Genomic DNA, 15274 nt, shown 5'->3' with positions numbered 1-15274 from the left:
TCGCGAGGCTAGCGCGGATGTGCCCACTCAAGGCAGTCACTTTCTCAAAGCTACATTCTTGTGAGCGTGGCTCTCTCCTGTCTAGCTGGGAACCTGTTCAGGGGGTCCGGATTGCAATATCAACCAGGCAACCCCCCGAAATTGCGCGTGACTTCGGAATGAGGCAATCAGCGCCGAAGCCGACCAGGGACGCGATATCGGATTAGACTAACAGGCTGCATAGCCAATCACGTCACCAGTTCGAGAATATTTGTCCTTGATGATGATTGTTGAGTTGGAAGAAGGACCCCTCATCGGCACAGTCTGTTGTCTTGGAATTATTTGCGTGGGTGTCTGCTGAGGAGGTAACTGTTTGGAACGCAGGACCTAAGCCGAGAGCATACCACGGCATCCACGGCATCGACCAAATGCCGATATCTCACCTCAGTCACCGGGGGACAAGTTCACCCCAGTCTATCAGGATAGCACCCACATGGGGACATGCGTCGATCCGTCCACCGGATCCGCACTGCGTGGGGCCGAACTGGACGTTGGTCTCATATTGCATATCGAGGATTTTTGGCGAGCTGCATCACCCTTCTCCGCTTCAAAGAGGGGGGTGGGATGCCTGTCGAATTGCTGGGATTGAGAGTGGCGAAAAGCCCAGTCCTTCGAAGCGACCAGCTCGACAGACACCCTTACAGTCGGCCCTTGCGGAAAGGTCCTTTCTCTACCATCCTTGTTTGCTGAGAGTAAGCACAGTCGAAACAACCCCTTGTCCCCTTGCTCGCATCTTGGGGGCTGAGATGAGTGTGATTAGGAAGAGAAAACAAAGGGAAAAATAACGAGAATCGGGGATGTGCTTATACGACATTATTGAGTAATGTTCACCTCAGCATTGGACGGAAGGGAAGTGAGTACAGTGAGTCGTTCTCGGCAATGACCACTGCCGTGCTATGGAGATGATCAGAGTCACTTTTCCCATCAACGACAGACCAAGGTGGGTCTAATCAAATTACCTCGAGAACAGGAATACTGGGGAGGATCCGGGGGAATAGTGCTCGGCAAATAACGCTCCGCCAAAGAGCCGTTGTTCCTCCCAGCAATGAAGTCGCAAAAAACGGAACCAGGAGGATAACCGACCGACGCCGAGAGGAGTTTTTTTCCCTTTCATTATTCGGTTCCAACGCCACCGACGAACCTCGCAGTCGAGCACAGCACTAAATTGTGTTCTGGCCCAACCTTACCTTCGAGGCACGCCCGTCCTTATCCCAGCTCTACTATTTATCGCTTTATCCTAGCATTTGTCCCTGGAAGGAGTGGAGACCGAAGGATTCTTAGTCTCCGGCATTATTTCCGGTCAAAAAGCTCGGGGTATAATTTATCATCATTTATAAGGCCCGATGTATCCGGCCTGCGATGATGGAATCTGCTCTCGCTGCTCTCCTAAAGTTCATTCAGACGAATACTGGGTTTCTATCCTACGTCTCGAACTTTTTTTCTAGCACAATGGTGGCTCAAGCTCGTACGCCTCTTAGGGTGGTGGTGGTTGGGTAAGTTTTTGAAAGTCTCTTCTACATCTTCGTCCATTGGCTAATGTCCACAGTGCTGGTATGCTTTCTCTTCATTATTGGCGTGGTATTACTCATATTCACACTTCGCAGGCATCGGGGGTGTGGCTGCAGCCTTGACACTCGGTCTTCGTGGGCATCAGGTCATTCTTTTAGAAGCTGCTCCTCAGGTAAGCACCACCGTTGATTGAGTCAGATACGCTTATTTAGCAGTTGAACCGTGACTGAGCAATTCACAGCTTGCAGAAGTTGGGGCCGGTATCCAGATCTCCCCGAATATGCTGAGAATTCTAGACCGTAAGCTCCATTTGACGGCCCGACGGCCTACTACATTTTGGAGACCTGGACAGTACTAATTTAATCACAGGATGGGGAGTATCACCGACCATCCATTCCAAGGACGTCGCTCTAGAGAACATTCACGTCCGACGATGGAAGGACGGTGCCCTCCTCGGAACCATGCCGGTGAACAAGACTTATGGCCAGCAAGTCGTTATTCACCGGGCAGACCTCCACAGTGCTCTCATTGAGCACGCCCTGGCGCTTCCTAACGTGGAATTACGAGTCAACTCGACCGTGACGAGTGTAACTCATAGCCCTGCATCGGTCACTCTTGCGAATGGTGCCGTTATCGACGCAGATATTGTCGTTGCTGCCGACGGTATCAAATCAACCATCCGGGATCATATTCTTGGTGGCTCGCCTTCCAAGCCTATTCCTACCGGCGATGCAGCCTACCGCATCATGCTGCCCCGGAGTGCTATGGAGAACGACCCTGACCTCAAGGAACTTATTAATGAGCCTCAAGCGACGCGCTGGCTTGGTCCATCACGGCACATCATCGCTTACCCGGTACGCAAGCACGAACTTTTTAACGTCGTCTTGCTACACCCAGATCGACATGGCGTCGAAGAATCATGGACCACCAGAGGTTCAAAGGAAGAAATGAAGAATGATTATCTTGGTTGGGATCGTCGAGTCACTAAACTGATCGACTTAGTCTCGGATGACGAGGTCCTTGAATGGAAGCTCTGTCTACATAAACCGTTGAACACCTGGATCCGGGGCTCCGTAGCCCTCATCGGCGATGCCTGTCACCCCATGCTGTAAGTCCATATCATTCTGGCCCACCCAGTACCAAAAGCTTAACATAAACTAACCTAACATCCCCAGCCCCTACGTCGCTCAAGGCGCCGCCCAAGCCGTCGAAGACGCCGCCGCACTCGGTGTCCTTCTTTCCAACATCACCTCCCGACGAGAGATTCCACAAGTCCTCGAAGCATACCAGCTATCTCGCAAACATCGCGCAGAGACGGTCCAACAATCAGGCACCGAGAACCGAATCACCCTCCACCTGCCCGACGGCCCGGAACAAGAGGCCCGCGACGAGCAGTTCCTGGCCTCGATGAAGGGAGGCTCCAACCCTGATCGATGGTCAGATCGTGAGACGCAACGGTTCCTTTGGGGCTGGGATGCCGAGATAGCGGCCTTAGAGGCCTGGGATGGTATGTTATTATCTATTAGACTATTCATTCGGCATTGTAGATGGCTAACTCGGCACTAGATTTGAGAAGTGGACGTATGCCGGAAGCTAGACATCATTTGTAGGACGTGAATGTTTCCTTCATGCTGGACACCAACAGGACGATCTACCTACGGGCTTTTCTTTTTGAGCGTTGGACTTGAATTTGCATATGTGAGCAATTTGCGTTTCCGTTGATATTTTCTCTTATCATGAGACTGTAAATACTACTTGCTATGACTGTCATTTGAGATATTAGTTTGGATCTTTCCCATATTTAAGATCAATGCCTTGCAAATAACTGGAAGCAGGAACATTCCGGAATTTAACAAGCTTCTTAAGATTAGTTGCATAATGTTATACGCTACCAATGATCAAATCATGGAAATCATAGGGGAAAACTTTTATCGTGCCAGGTTTGTTCAACATAAAGAGAATATTAGACGAGACACCTTAAGGCAGCAGGTGTTGCCTAGCCACCCGCGTGCTCCTCTCTCTTTACTTTATCCTGCATGCTCTCTCCCCTCTTCCTCTATCTTCGTGCATTCGATCGACTTCGTTATTTCATACCATCTTAACTTCAGTCTCATGTCCATGACCGCTTGAGCCATTCGTTAGCTCTTTTCTCCCAGTAAAAACCTAAACATGAATGGAGGTTGAATAAGACCCAAAACCCTTGAAGACGACTAAACAAATCAATCAAACGATCATTGCAAACATACCTAGACGCAGTGCAAAGATACCATACGCCATCCAATAGGAACTAAGGTAATCACCCCCTGAAATTCCGTGAAGAAAACCGAACGCCATCCAAACCAGATATCGCTCAACCAGAACCAAGCCCCGAAATCCCAAACCTCAATCCCGCCCATTAGTCAGTAGACTTCTCAGTGAACCTTTTTGTAGACCTTTTAGTAGTATCACCGTACCACCACTTCGCAAGAAGCAAAGAAAGCTCATATCCTTTCTGATCATCATCAGTAAGATCAAACAGCTTTGTAGCTCGCACTATCAACTTTGTTCCATCAAAGTTGCCCTCTAGAACACGGACACTGGAGTCAATGAATGAGTAGAGAAAGACCTGAGCAGCGCGTTAGTATCAAGTTTATGTACAGGATTTAGGAAAAACAAGACGCGAGAGAGAGAGAGGCAAGCTTACCGGAGCATCGATGTGCAGGCGGGTCTCTCGGGCTCTCAGACGCTGCCGGATGATCTCGAGGATTGAGACCATCTCGCTATATAAGAGACGGTCCTCGGCGACAATGTCGGTGCAGAGCATGCACTTGATATGGGGCTGATTGCGCAGCGGCATGTGCCAGGCCGTCATGAATTGCCAGGTTGGTTTGCCGAGAATTTCGACGAGATCAGGGAAGCCGAATTTGCCCCAGCTGTGAATAAAATTATCAGAATAGAGAACCTGATAGATCATAGAATTCCAAAGAAGGCAAGGAAGATTATTGCACGGGGTGGAGGGAAACGAACTCCTTATATTGAGGTACAAGCGGAAACTCTTCGTCCTGCGGTAATATGCCACTCTGGATGTATTCATGCACAAAATGCTGCGCGGAGTCCGCACGGTCTTCGAAGATGAGTTTGTCAAATCGGGGGAAGCTGTCTGCTAGATCATTGATGGCTTCCTGGTCCTGAGGTGGGACGATCATGCCTTTGTAAGGGGCAAAGAATCGAGGCAGGATGGCGTTTTCTTCAAGAGACATGGGTTGACGGTTCACGCCAGCGGCTTTCAGGTCGGAGTCATCCAGGTATCCATTTCCGAGCTTATTGATCTTTTTTCTGACGACTTTGAGACTTGTGCGTCGAGCACTGCGTTCGGAGCTTCTGTCCTCGAAGGGCATTGTCTTTGTTGAGCGAGGTGACTTTTCAGAAAAAGCCAACGACCAGATGTGAGATGGAGATAGAACTGAGGCATGAAGGAAGTGAGAATCAAGTGAGAACGAGATAATGAGGTGAGAGGGGTTAATCACGTGGGTTGGTTGATAATTCCTGCTCTTCCCGGAACCTTCCTCCTTCCTTCTTTCTCCATCCTCCATCCTTCGACAGATTATTCACAATGTACCCCAAGAGAGAGTCTCAGTCATGCCTTCCAAAAATGCAGTTCCTGGAAACTTCCAATTGGCAGATTGCTGCGCACCGAATAACACCATCACGTTTCTTGATATTTTCGGTTCCCTAGCTGCGCTTCTCTTGTTATTATCACTCACCTCCCCCAACATTTTCAATATGCCAGTGCAGCCGAAACCATTACCCGCAAACCCGAGCCAGTGGAAGCAACGAGTCCGTGCCAAGAAGATCCAAGATGCCAATATTCACAAGGTTAAATTGAGATCTGCTTCAGTAATCAAAGAAGAGCAGTTCCTGGCACTTCGGGTGCTTTGGAAACGTCATCGACACAGAAGCCCGGATCTGGAAAGATTTGACCTAGAAGATTGGACGAGCAAAGCTGAGGGAATGTTAGAGGAATACAGGTCATGGCAAATCTACCTTAAAAACACAGTGCCATTGACGTTTGTGAAATGCCAGAGTCTACGTTCGTAATGACGAAGTATTGGCAGGCATTGGCGGCGGAAACATCGTCGAAGGAATTCAGGCCTACTGTCGCTGTCACGCCCAAATTACACAACACAAGGAGCAGATCAGGCCGCTTACCCCAGAAGAGGCATCCATTACATCCGGAGACACCTATGAGGTCCACAGGGGCCGCCCCAGACTTTTCGCCTGATACCTCCGAGCAAGAAGAAGAGGAACATAGTCCAGCACTAGAGGAGCTTATGAACCAATTGTATACGCAGACCAAAGACGAGGAGATCGTCACCTCTGCACTATTTAGCCTCCTCTGCGGTCTTACTGTTCATACCAAAATTGGAAATCGATGGACGGTCCACAGGAAAGCTCTCAAAGCTTGTTTTCGTCACGCATCTTTTGTCGCGCGCGTGGACGGGTACCTCGAGGACAGAACCCCGGTTGAGAAAGTTCGCGCGGTAGTGGAAGTTAAGCCTATGTTTCGCGAAAAGCGAATACTCCAAATCTGCATGCAAGAATCAGCCCAGATGGTCGCGTGGATTTTGAAAGACCTTGATGAATTTGGATGCTTAAATCTGCCTGGACGGTAAGAATCAATCACTGACAATGCTCCAATATACTTGGCTATTACTTGAGCTGACAGACGTAGTCGTCTTCACGTGTCACAGAACCGAAACGAGATCTACATTACATTCGCTGAGTATGACGACGAGTACATGAATTATCTGAAAGACCGTTCCAGCTCAGATCCTGACCTTCACTTTCTCACGATGCACCAATACGGTCCTTGGAAAACCAGCATACAAGCGCATATGCGCGATCTAGGCCAGCTTCTTCTGGCCATTTGTCTTAGGGCCCATTCCGATATGCAGGAAGAAGGAGCTGATGTGCAAGAGAGCATGGATACGAGCGAGACAGACGTGGACGGCGACATGTCCGTGGTTTCAGATAAGAGCGAAGACATAGATATGGATGACGACGAGGAGGATGATAATGAGGACGACGATTATGACGAGGACGACGAGTATAACGAGGACGACGAGGACAGCGCTACCAGCGATACGAATTAAACCGGAGGTGGGCCTTTGCCGAACGGGTACCACGCAGGTCTCTTTGCATAGCGTTCATAGCTGAACGGTACCGCCGGGGTACTTTCACTTTCACTTTCACTTTGCATTTTGCGCAATGCCTCTAGTCCAGTAAACATGAAGCATGTGGAGGTTAAACAAGACCCGAAACTCCTGAAGACGACAAAACAAATAATCAAACGATCATTGCAATCATACCGTACGTACATTGACGCAGTGCATAAGCTAATCCATGCCATCACATCACATCCATCTAAAATCCAGAATCCAGCCACGCTGAAATTCCCTCCAAAAAACGCCATACAGACCCGACCAGATATCGCTTAACCAGAACCAAGACGCGCACCCCGGAACCCCAAGCCTCAAGCCCATTGTTAGTTAGTAGGCTATTGAATACAGTGGGCTTCTCAGTGGGCTTCTCAGTAGTCTTCTCGGTGGTCCTCTCGGTGGTCCTCTCGGTGGTCCTCTCGGTGGTCCTCTCGGTGGTCCTCTCGGTGGTCCTCTCGGTGGTCCTCTCGGTGGTCCTCTCGGTGGTCCTCTCGGTGGTCCTCTCGGTGGTCCTCTCGGTGGTCCTCTCGGTGGTCCTCTCGGTGGTCCTCTCGGTGGTCCTCTCGGTGGTCCTCTCGGTGGTCCTCTCGGTGGTCCTCTCGGTGGTCCTCTCGGTGGTCCTCTCGGTGGTCCTCTCAGTGCACTTCTCAGTGGGCTTTTGAGTAGACCTTTGGTCGACTTATTAGTAGATCGTATAGTCGACCTTTCGGTAGTATCACCGTACCACCATCTCCTAAGAGGGTCAGAGAGCTTATAGCCCTTCCGATCATCATCAGTCAGATCATATAGCTTTGTAACCCGCACTACCAACTCCGTTCCATTGAAGTTGCCCTCGAGCACACGGACACTGGTGCTGATGAAGGAGTAGAGGAAGACCTGATACAGGAAGACGTTAGTGTTTATTTTCATGTAGGTTTTCGGAAGAAAAGAGAGGAGAAGAGGGAGGAGAGAAGAGAGAAGAGGAGAGAGAGAGAGAGAGAGAAGGCTTGGTGAGGACAGAAATGGAGCGAAACGTATAGAGATAATCGATATAAAAGATGTGGAACCGAGAGAATCGATGGCACAAGAGACAACAAGGCACAATCTCTTTGGGGCGCAAGAGAGAGATAGGACACGAGAAGCAAGCCTACCGGTGCATCGATATGCGGGCGTGTCTGTCGTGTTTTCAGACGCTGCAGAACGATCTCAAGGATTGTGACAATCTCGCTGTACAAGAGGCGGTTCTCCTTAACGATATCGGTGCAGAGCATGCATTTGCAGTCATTGTCTTTGTCGAGCGAAGAGATTCAGACTCCATTTCGTAGAAATATCATCCAGATGGGATGAATCAAGAATGGCTTATTCAGAAGCAAGAATATTATAAATTTTATGGAGGTTTAGCAGAAAAAACAAAAACAAAAAAATAAGACTTTAATCAAATATTATCGATAGCCAACTGAGCTATACAACCGACAAGATAATCACACAAAAAATGTAACAAACAGCTCAAAATCAGATAGATTATGGTATCTCGAACAGTACAAAACACGCAGATCATACAGAATAAACAAATCGATAAACCAACCCAAACCAACAAACACACACAAAAAAGTCATCTATCACAGACAATATATGCAAGTAGGTAGCGCAGCAGCAGCAGCAACAACAACAACATTAAATTACCAGATCCGTTTAGCAACCATCTCATACCGCTGTACATGGTCCAGATTCAGCTCCTCTTTCGTATTCTCGTCCTTTTCCTCTTTCGTCTTCAACCGTCGAAGTCCGTCCGGGTCATCGGCGTAGATCCATTGTCGGTGGTCTTCGTTCACTTCGACGACGCCCCATCCTCCGACTCGTTTGCTGCCGTCGACGGCGAATTCTCGTCCTCGCGAGGGAGCGCCGTTTTCGGTGGGTGCGTGGGTAGAGGAGGTGGATGATGAAGCCTGCTCTGCCTCGCGGTGTTTCATCGCCTTGTAGCGGGTTCGGGCGTAGGCTAAGAGGACCATGCCGAGGAGGAGTTTGAAGATAAGGAGCAGGACAAAGCCCGTGAGTAGAAGGACAATGGTGAAGAGGTACACGGCTTGGGCGGGCGTGGGCATGGCGTTTGCGAGCATCTGTCGGAAGAAGGTCCCTGCGTGGGCTGCCGACACTGGGAGGATTGTGCGGATAGTTAGGGGTGGAGGTGAGGGGATCGGAAGAGGTGCGTAGTGGCTGTGGATCGAGGACAGGGAGGTGGATGACACGGCTGTTGATGACGGGTGCTGTGGGAGTAGGGCAGCGAGAAACATGTGGTATGTCTGCACTGAGACACGGAAAAAGAGACACGATAACGGAATAACCGGCAGGCCCAGCCGCCGGGTGAGGTTCTGGTCCCCAAAGGCATTAGTGTAGTAATCTTTGGCTAGGATGTCCAGAAATCGGCCATAGATAGCGGGTCGCGTGTTGTTGAATTTACTGATATAGGCGTGTTTCAGCCAGTCAACCAACATTTCCGAGCCTAGTACGACTAGGAACGGGCCTAGAACTTGGGCTAGATTCGGGAGGAAGGAGTTGACATGGCTAAACGACGCCACAATCGATGATGGAACGATAGTAAACGACTGCGGGAGGATCGATGTGGCCGTTCGCGGGGGAGTGGAGAGCGGAGTGCTATTTGTGGCAGTAGATGCGTACGTGCCACCAAAACTAGCACCGAGAGTACCAAAGAAGTTGAAAGCTCCCGTCTCCACGATGTTCCGAGATGCGATGATCGTGAGCATAAGCCACAGCTGGAACCGCTCCACCACGTCCGCGCAGGTCAGTTGGAATAGGTTCTCCTTTTCAAATTTCTTGAATACCGTTGACTTAATCTCAACAAATTGGTTTGAAAGAAGTAGGGTAATCAAGGCATTCGAGTAAGAGTTCACCGCTACATTCAAGGTCATGACCTGGAAAAAAAGCGACGTAGAATGGATGACAGTGTATGCAAGGGCCAGCAGGAAAAGCCCAAACGGACGGAACACCTTACTTCGTCCATCGGGGCGGCGTTCTAGTGCCTCGCGTGAGAAAAGGCACTCGAGCACATCTTGCCCAATAGCGCCAAAAAGCCGATCACTGACTTCCAATACGTTGTAAATAACGTATAGCTTGATCGCAGCCTGTCCCCGAATCCAATGATACATTCGACTTGCGTCAAAATACATCAAGACTGCGCAGGTTGTGATCATGAGAAGACCATTGAGAATGTCGGCTTTGTCATCTGGGAGCAATGCGGATGGAATGGATTTCTGTCGGCGGTGCTGATGCCTGTGCTGGATGTCGTTGCGATGCCGTCTGCGTGTTTCTGAAGCTCGTTTGAAGTCTCGCTCTATCGGAGCCTGCTCCTTTCTGGTCGAGGTTGCACGGGCTCTTGTCTCCGGTTCGGATCCACTAGGCTGCTCGTGGATTCCATCTGGCGGAGGTCTCGTTCGTCTCCTCCATACCCTTCCAACGCCTTTGACAATAAACCCGGATAGGTACCGAAGTTCCACGCCTAGATTCGTCATCCAAGATTCCATCAGCATATACAACGCCTTAATAAAACGCAAAGGGAGTATAGTGAAGGAGTAAAGCCAGGAGTCTAAGCACGCTAAGATGCCAAACCAGAGCACTTGCTCCAACGCCGGTGGGAGAATCAAAAAGTTCACCAGTCGCTCTAGCTTAACGCGCGATGACTCGTATGGAAAATCGCTCATTGCAGAACGGTGAATATAGAGTGGAGATGGCCGCCCGGAAGCAAGTTCCAGCTGCAGGTATGTCGGAACCGATAGAGGCGGTAAGGGTATAGTAGGTGGCATGGGAGATGGAATTGCTGGCTCGGCCTTTGCTGCCGAGGGATTGAGATGTCGCCCATCTGGTTCCTTGCCGATGGTAGGTCGATCTTGCTTCGATCGAGAGGCCCACGTTTGAGCCAGCCGCTCGTTCGAAGGCAGTGTTTGGCGCCGCATGGAATTTGGGGTAGAGACAGCGCGGGGCACTGCTGGTCGAGGTCGACATGAAATCGAGGGCTTTGTGACCAGTCCCGAGACAAAATCGACGGTTGAGGCTTTATCTGGTTTGAGCTTGGGAGTATGTTCCGGAGAGCCTTTCAGATCATTCAGCGTATACGAGCCCATCTCTGTGGTTTCTTCGTTGGCGACTGGTTGCGAGCCCTCCGAAACCACTCGTCGAGACTGCTCTTCCGCAGTACGATAAGGGATTGACTGGGGCGAGGACGTAAGCTCATGTATTTTGGCGGGCGATAACTTCGGAACCCGATCGAGATCCCTATCCTGGTTATTCCTAGACGGCGACGATTCGAATTCTCCGGGCCACTGAGTCGAAGCGTTATCAAACTCCTGCGAGTGTCCAAAAAGGCCCAATGGCTGGTCGGGAGATAGTGACGACTGACCGCCTTTTCGGTCACCGTTCATAGCGCGTTGGCTAGGGGATTTGAGGTGATAGTCATTGTGGGGACTAGAAATGACACCATTCTGCTGTAGGCTGGAAGCGGTCTCTAGAATCCTCCGACTCTGCGCCTGATCCCCTAAGGTCGGACTTTCAAAGGTGGCTGCAGATCCCTCCGGTGGCGCATGACTTCCGGCGCCGTTGACCAATTTCTCCTGCATTTGACTTTGGCTCTGATCTGTATGCGGTAGGGAACGTGGTCGGTATTTCCAGGCCGGTTCCAACGTTGTGCCATCTTCTACGACGCGTTCATGGCCTCGTGTTGCGCCCTGAGGGCTTGTGGACACGTTGAATCCCGACCCTGCGGCGAGGTCCTGCGGCTGCGGTCGCTTCACCGGGTCGCCGTGAACCGTATCCATTGTTGGTGCCGTGGACGGATCTGAATGACCATGCGAGAATGGAGTCGAGTCTTTGCGCTCGTTGTTCAGCCCGTGGGGATCGGCTGGGGAAGGGAGGGAGCGGGAGACACCATTGCAGGGGGCGGAAATATCACCCATGCGGGACGATTCGATCGAAGGCACGGTGAAATCGAGCGGACAGGCGCCTTAAGGCGGGCGCATGGTTATGCGATTGAAGGGCAGACTCACAGCTTGCAGCCGGGGGCGTATCTGCAGCGAAAGCAAGACTGGGCTTGTCGCAAGAAACACGGAGTAGAAGAATGATGGATGGATGATGCTGGGATCATCGCCCCGACTGACCGCCCTGTCACATGACCCCACTTGCCTGGCACGTTTCCCCACTCGTCTGCTTCCTTTCGTTGACAAGACACTCGGTGTTTAGCATGTCGATCTCGGTCCCTGGTTATATGAAGTGTCATATATGTACGAAACTATGCCGGATGGGACGGAGAAGCAGCCCCTGACCAGGCCTGCTCAAAGCCTCAATGCGGTCAAGATACCCAATTGTTGGACGACCAGCCCATGGTTTTAGCGTATCTCCACTGCCGGCAGCATGTCGCTCGGGTTAGATGGGGTCGGCAGTGCTTTATCAAAAGCGCCAGAAAGTGTATAACTGCGACAATACTGAAACTTAGATAGAACATAAAAGACTGTTTAGAGCTCTTATTCTTTCTCATGTATGGAGATCTAGTTTTAGATAGAATCTCTATAATTTGGAATTCAAAGTCTAACGTCCTAACCACTAGACTATGGCGCCAACTGTGCACATCTCATTATAAAGTAGGTAATATCTCCAATAAAGGTTTTGAATGGCGAGATCGTGCTAGAGGCAAATGAAGGGAAGTAAAACAGAGACAGAAGGGTGAGTGCCACAACCGTGCTTGGTTGGGCTGGCGGGCTCACAAACAGTGCCTTTTACGGGAGAAAAGCTCGAATGATGAAAAACGCCACGGTGCCAGAGACCTCCCCTTGGGGTACTGAGGTCAAATCTTCTCAAACCATACATACAAGCCAGAATTTATTCGAGCGGTCTGCCGGCTGGTTCGATCAGTGGAGACTACTTGCTCGAGTATTCTCCTCTTTTGCTTGCTTGACGATCCTCATATAGAGCTGATCGTCAAAAAACCTCTGAGTCTTGGTGTTGTGAGGGGAGGAGGTCTAACTATTGATATCTTAGCTCCTCTACTTTGCCAAATGAAACCATTACTTGTTCATCAATAATAGAATTTCTGCAATTCCATCTATCTGTCTGTCTATTGCGCGAGAGCGAATCCACAGAATTCACAGGACAGAGAGGCATGGGTAACACAATATGTCCGAAGCAGATTAATATCCAGGGTATTCGAAACTGAGCTACCAAGTTGCTCGTCATGAAGGGTATGGACAAGGAGAGTTCAATCGTCAGTTCCCGAAGAGACAGCCAGCTCTTCTAGGGATCGTAAACAAGGACACATGATAAAGAAGGGTTCACGGTCAATGATGCAGGATTTATAAGGCCACGACAGGGCGAGTTTAGAAGAAGTCTTGGTGATGAGGCTGCTGCGAGTGTGGACCGTACGTGTCGTGAGGGGTATAAGCTCTTACGGTAGGCGCTGACCCACCGCTGTAGTCACTGGATGGCGAAAATGTCCTTGAAGGCGCATGAGGGGGGTAGACGGGAGCGCTTGGTGCTGGTGTACCGGTAGCAGACGCCGGGGAGTTTCTGGCCGGTGGGTTGAAGGGAACATATCCATCCGCTCCCTGAGATTGCATCGACCTACTTGGTCCAGAAGGGCCAGTAGGAGGGAAGGGCCTCATCGGTAGATCCTCTACAGGGGTGAAACTTTGCGGTGGTCGATTCGCAGTGTAACTTGCGGGTGTGAATGATCGCGGAGGGTACCCAGTCTGCGGATGTGGACGAGGAGTTGCACCGACGCTGGGAGGAGGATATGGTCGGGTAGGGCCGTGGTTATTCGGCGAAAAGGTCGCACCAGGTGTAAATGAGCGCGCATAGGGATCATCGACCGGACTGAACGAGTGATACGGTGCAGATGTTTGATCATAAGGTGGAAAGGATCCGTCATCGCCTGGATCCCGGTATCCACTAGCAGGAGTCATGCGGCTCGGACCACGGACTGAGGGCGGCGGGGCCGGTGTGTAGGTCGGTCGCGACATCGGAGTCTGGCTACGTTGAATGGGCATTGGGATCTCGCTGGGGAGAGGCGGCACGGGCGGTGCTGGCGTTGTTTGACGATCAAGTGGGCTGTATCCCGACACTGCGGTGCTTCCTGACATCGAGGCGGCGTCGGAGTATGCACTTGACTGCGTCATAGTCCGACTCAGCGGTGGCTTTTCGTCGAACGCAGCCACGTCCGGAAGCGTGGGGTTTCGGTCGGGGGCAGCAGTCCCAGGGCGTGACGAATATGGCGGGAGGGTCGTCTGAGTTGTGGAACGCGAGATGGTCGTGACAATTGGACCCTTGTCATCGTCGCCGGCTCCGACGGCTGGCAAGGTAGGCTTTGTGTCCAGGGTCAGATTAGGTCGAGTGGGTGCCCGATTTTGCAACACGATCCCCTTTGATAGGGCCTTGTCAACCTTCTGTCGCACGATACGCGTAAGCCGACTATTGATTTTGCGTCGGCAATATGCTTTCAGCGAGCCATCCTCCGAGGGAATGTGGTGGAAAAGGAAGATGAGGTAGAGAATGATCGCCAGAGCTAATTTCAGAATTGATAGAACCCAGATGATCAGGGTGAACAGCATGCCGAAGAGAACGACAGCACGCAAATTGTTATGTTCGGCCAGAATCTTAACATTGTCGAAGAACTGAAAGAAGGCGGGCGAGTCACTGTCACTGCTGGCGTTCTCTCCTCCCGGCAGAAGATCCATTTTCATAACCGAGTACAGTGTGATGGCATTGACGACTTGACGCGGACCGTCGGCAAAGATGGTATTCATCCAGGCTATCAGGCGAGTCAGCATGGCTGGTAGCGTAACGCGGCCACGGGATAAACAACTTACTCTCAAAGGAAAAATACGCGAACAGGGCTACGTACTCGGCGCCCTTCTTACTCTTTGTCAATTCGGCAAACACAAGAAATCGCTTCCATCCGCGACCCTCTTTGCCCATGCGAATACTCTGGATTCGCACGGCAAGCGAATCGAGGTAGCTTTGCGCAATGCTACCGGATCGGATAGCTCGGATCGCCTTCAGCCATCGCAAAACCAACAGAGCAAAAGAGATGATGATACAGACGGCGAAGACCCAACGGGAAACCGTAAACGGAATGGCGGGTTCAATCTGCCCTGCCCAACGAGAGAAGGCCAGCAGGTTGACCGCGGTAAAGGTGTCGACACCGTAGACAGCCAAAGATACCACCAAGAATACCCAAAGAAAGAAGTAGGAGAAGGGAGAGAGACAGGACTCAGACTTGAAATCGGACAGATTCTATGGTAAGCGCCTAACGTTAGCAGGCATTCTGCAAGAGATTGAACGCTTCAGAGGTAATAACACTTACCACATAGTCCCATTTCTCCTCGAGAGAGACCGTTGCTCCCTTCTCACGGTCTCCGCAACAGGGCATTTTGCTGCAAAAGCCCGGTGCGGCCAGGCACCGAACGATTGGCTCAGGTATGAAACGAGGGGAAGGGGAATAGATGCGACTTCGTCGGTCCAGCCGTGCGAAGTCTCAATCGCAAGGAGAA

General features: G+C 50.8%; 6 protein-coding genes across 6 annotated transcripts; 2 read left to right on the top strand and 4 right to left on the bottom strand.

Annotated features, from left to right (window-relative positions):
• Positions 1-1828: 1828 nt before the first annotated feature.
• On the top strand, positions 1829-3158 carry LDX57_005372 (putative salicylate hydroxylase; the record flags this gene model as incomplete). The annotated part of the gene is made up of 4 exons (XM_046087053.1): positions 1829-1847; positions 1918-2656; positions 2724-3055; positions 3115-3158. 4 exons carry the CDS (start codon positions 1829-1831, stop codon positions 3156-3158), a joined length of 1134 nt encoding a protein of 377 aa, XP_045943019.1.
• A 973-nt stretch (positions 3159-4131) lies between these two features.
• On the bottom strand, positions 4132-4996 carry LDX57_005371 (uncharacterized protein). Its single transcript, XM_046087052.1, has 2 exons — positions 4555-4996; positions 4132-4460 (listed from the first exon to the last, which is right to left on the bottom strand). Exons 1-2 carry the CDS (start codon positions 4923-4925, stop codon positions 4178-4180), a joined length of 654 nt encoding a protein of 217 aa, XP_045943018.1. The 5' UTR covers positions 4926-4996; the 3' UTR covers positions 4132-4177.
• A 775-nt stretch (positions 4997-5771) lies between these two features.
• Positions 5772-6680, top strand: LDX57_005370 (uncharacterized protein; the record flags this gene model as incomplete). Its single annotated transcript, XM_046087051.1, has 2 exons — positions 5772-6196; positions 6260-6680. The coding sequence occupies 2 exons, from the start codon at positions 5772-5774 to the stop codon at positions 6678-6680; spliced, it is 846 nt and encodes a 281-aa protein (XP_045943017.1).
• Positions 6681-6951: 271 nt separating this feature from the next.
• On the bottom strand, positions 6952-7996 carry LDX57_005369 (uncharacterized protein; the record flags this gene model as incomplete). The annotated part of the gene is made up of 3 exons (XM_046087050.1): positions 6952-7414; positions 7471-7622; positions 7877-7996. 3 exons carry the CDS (start codon positions 7994-7996, stop codon positions 6952-6954), a joined length of 735 nt encoding a protein of 244 aa, XP_045943016.1.
• A 221-nt stretch (positions 7997-8217) lies between these two features.
• Positions 8218-11828, bottom strand: LDX57_005368 (TAPT1 family protein). Its single transcript, XM_046087049.1, has one exon. The coding sequence runs from the start codon at positions 11687-11689 to the stop codon at positions 8405-8407; it is 3285 nt and encodes a 1094-aa protein (XP_045943015.1). The 5' UTR covers positions 11690-11828; the 3' UTR covers positions 8218-8404.
• A 1274-nt stretch (positions 11829-13102) lies between these two features.
• Positions 13103-15153, bottom strand: KCH1 (uncharacterized protein; the record flags this gene model as incomplete). Its single annotated transcript, XM_046087048.1, has 3 exons — positions 13103-14532; positions 14591-15017; positions 15088-15153. 3 exons carry the CDS (start codon positions 15151-15153, stop codon positions 13103-13105), a joined length of 1923 nt encoding a protein of 640 aa, XP_045943014.1.
• Positions 15154-15274: the final 121 nt, after the last annotated feature.

The sequence above is a fragment of the Aspergillus melleus genome (assembly GCF_016097325.1).
Source record: "Aspergillus melleus strain CBS 546.65 chromosome Unknown contig3, whole genome shotgun sequence".
In the NCBI taxonomy this organism is placed as follows: Eukaryota; Fungi; Ascomycota; class Eurotiomycetes; order Eurotiales; family Aspergillaceae; genus Aspergillus; species Aspergillus melleus.
The sequence above is the reverse complement of the archived record's forward strand: the minus strand, read 5'-3'. Positions and strand labels throughout refer to the sequence as shown.

Bases quoted from the DNA above. Each gene is read 5' to 3' on its own strand.
- LDX57_005371 (XM_046087052.1), bottom strand. From the start codon at position 4,925: ATGCCCTTCGAGGACAGAAGCTCCGAACGCAGTGCTCGACGCACAAGT. The intron at 4,461-4,554 runs GTTCGTTTCCCT...TTTTATTCACAG, and splicing joins CTTGTACCTCAATATAAGGA to CTGGGGCAAATTCGGCTTCC.
- LDX57_005368 (XM_046087049.1), bottom strand. From the start codon at position 11,689: ATGGGTGATATTTCCGCCCCCTGCAATGGTGTCTCCCGCTCCCTCCCT.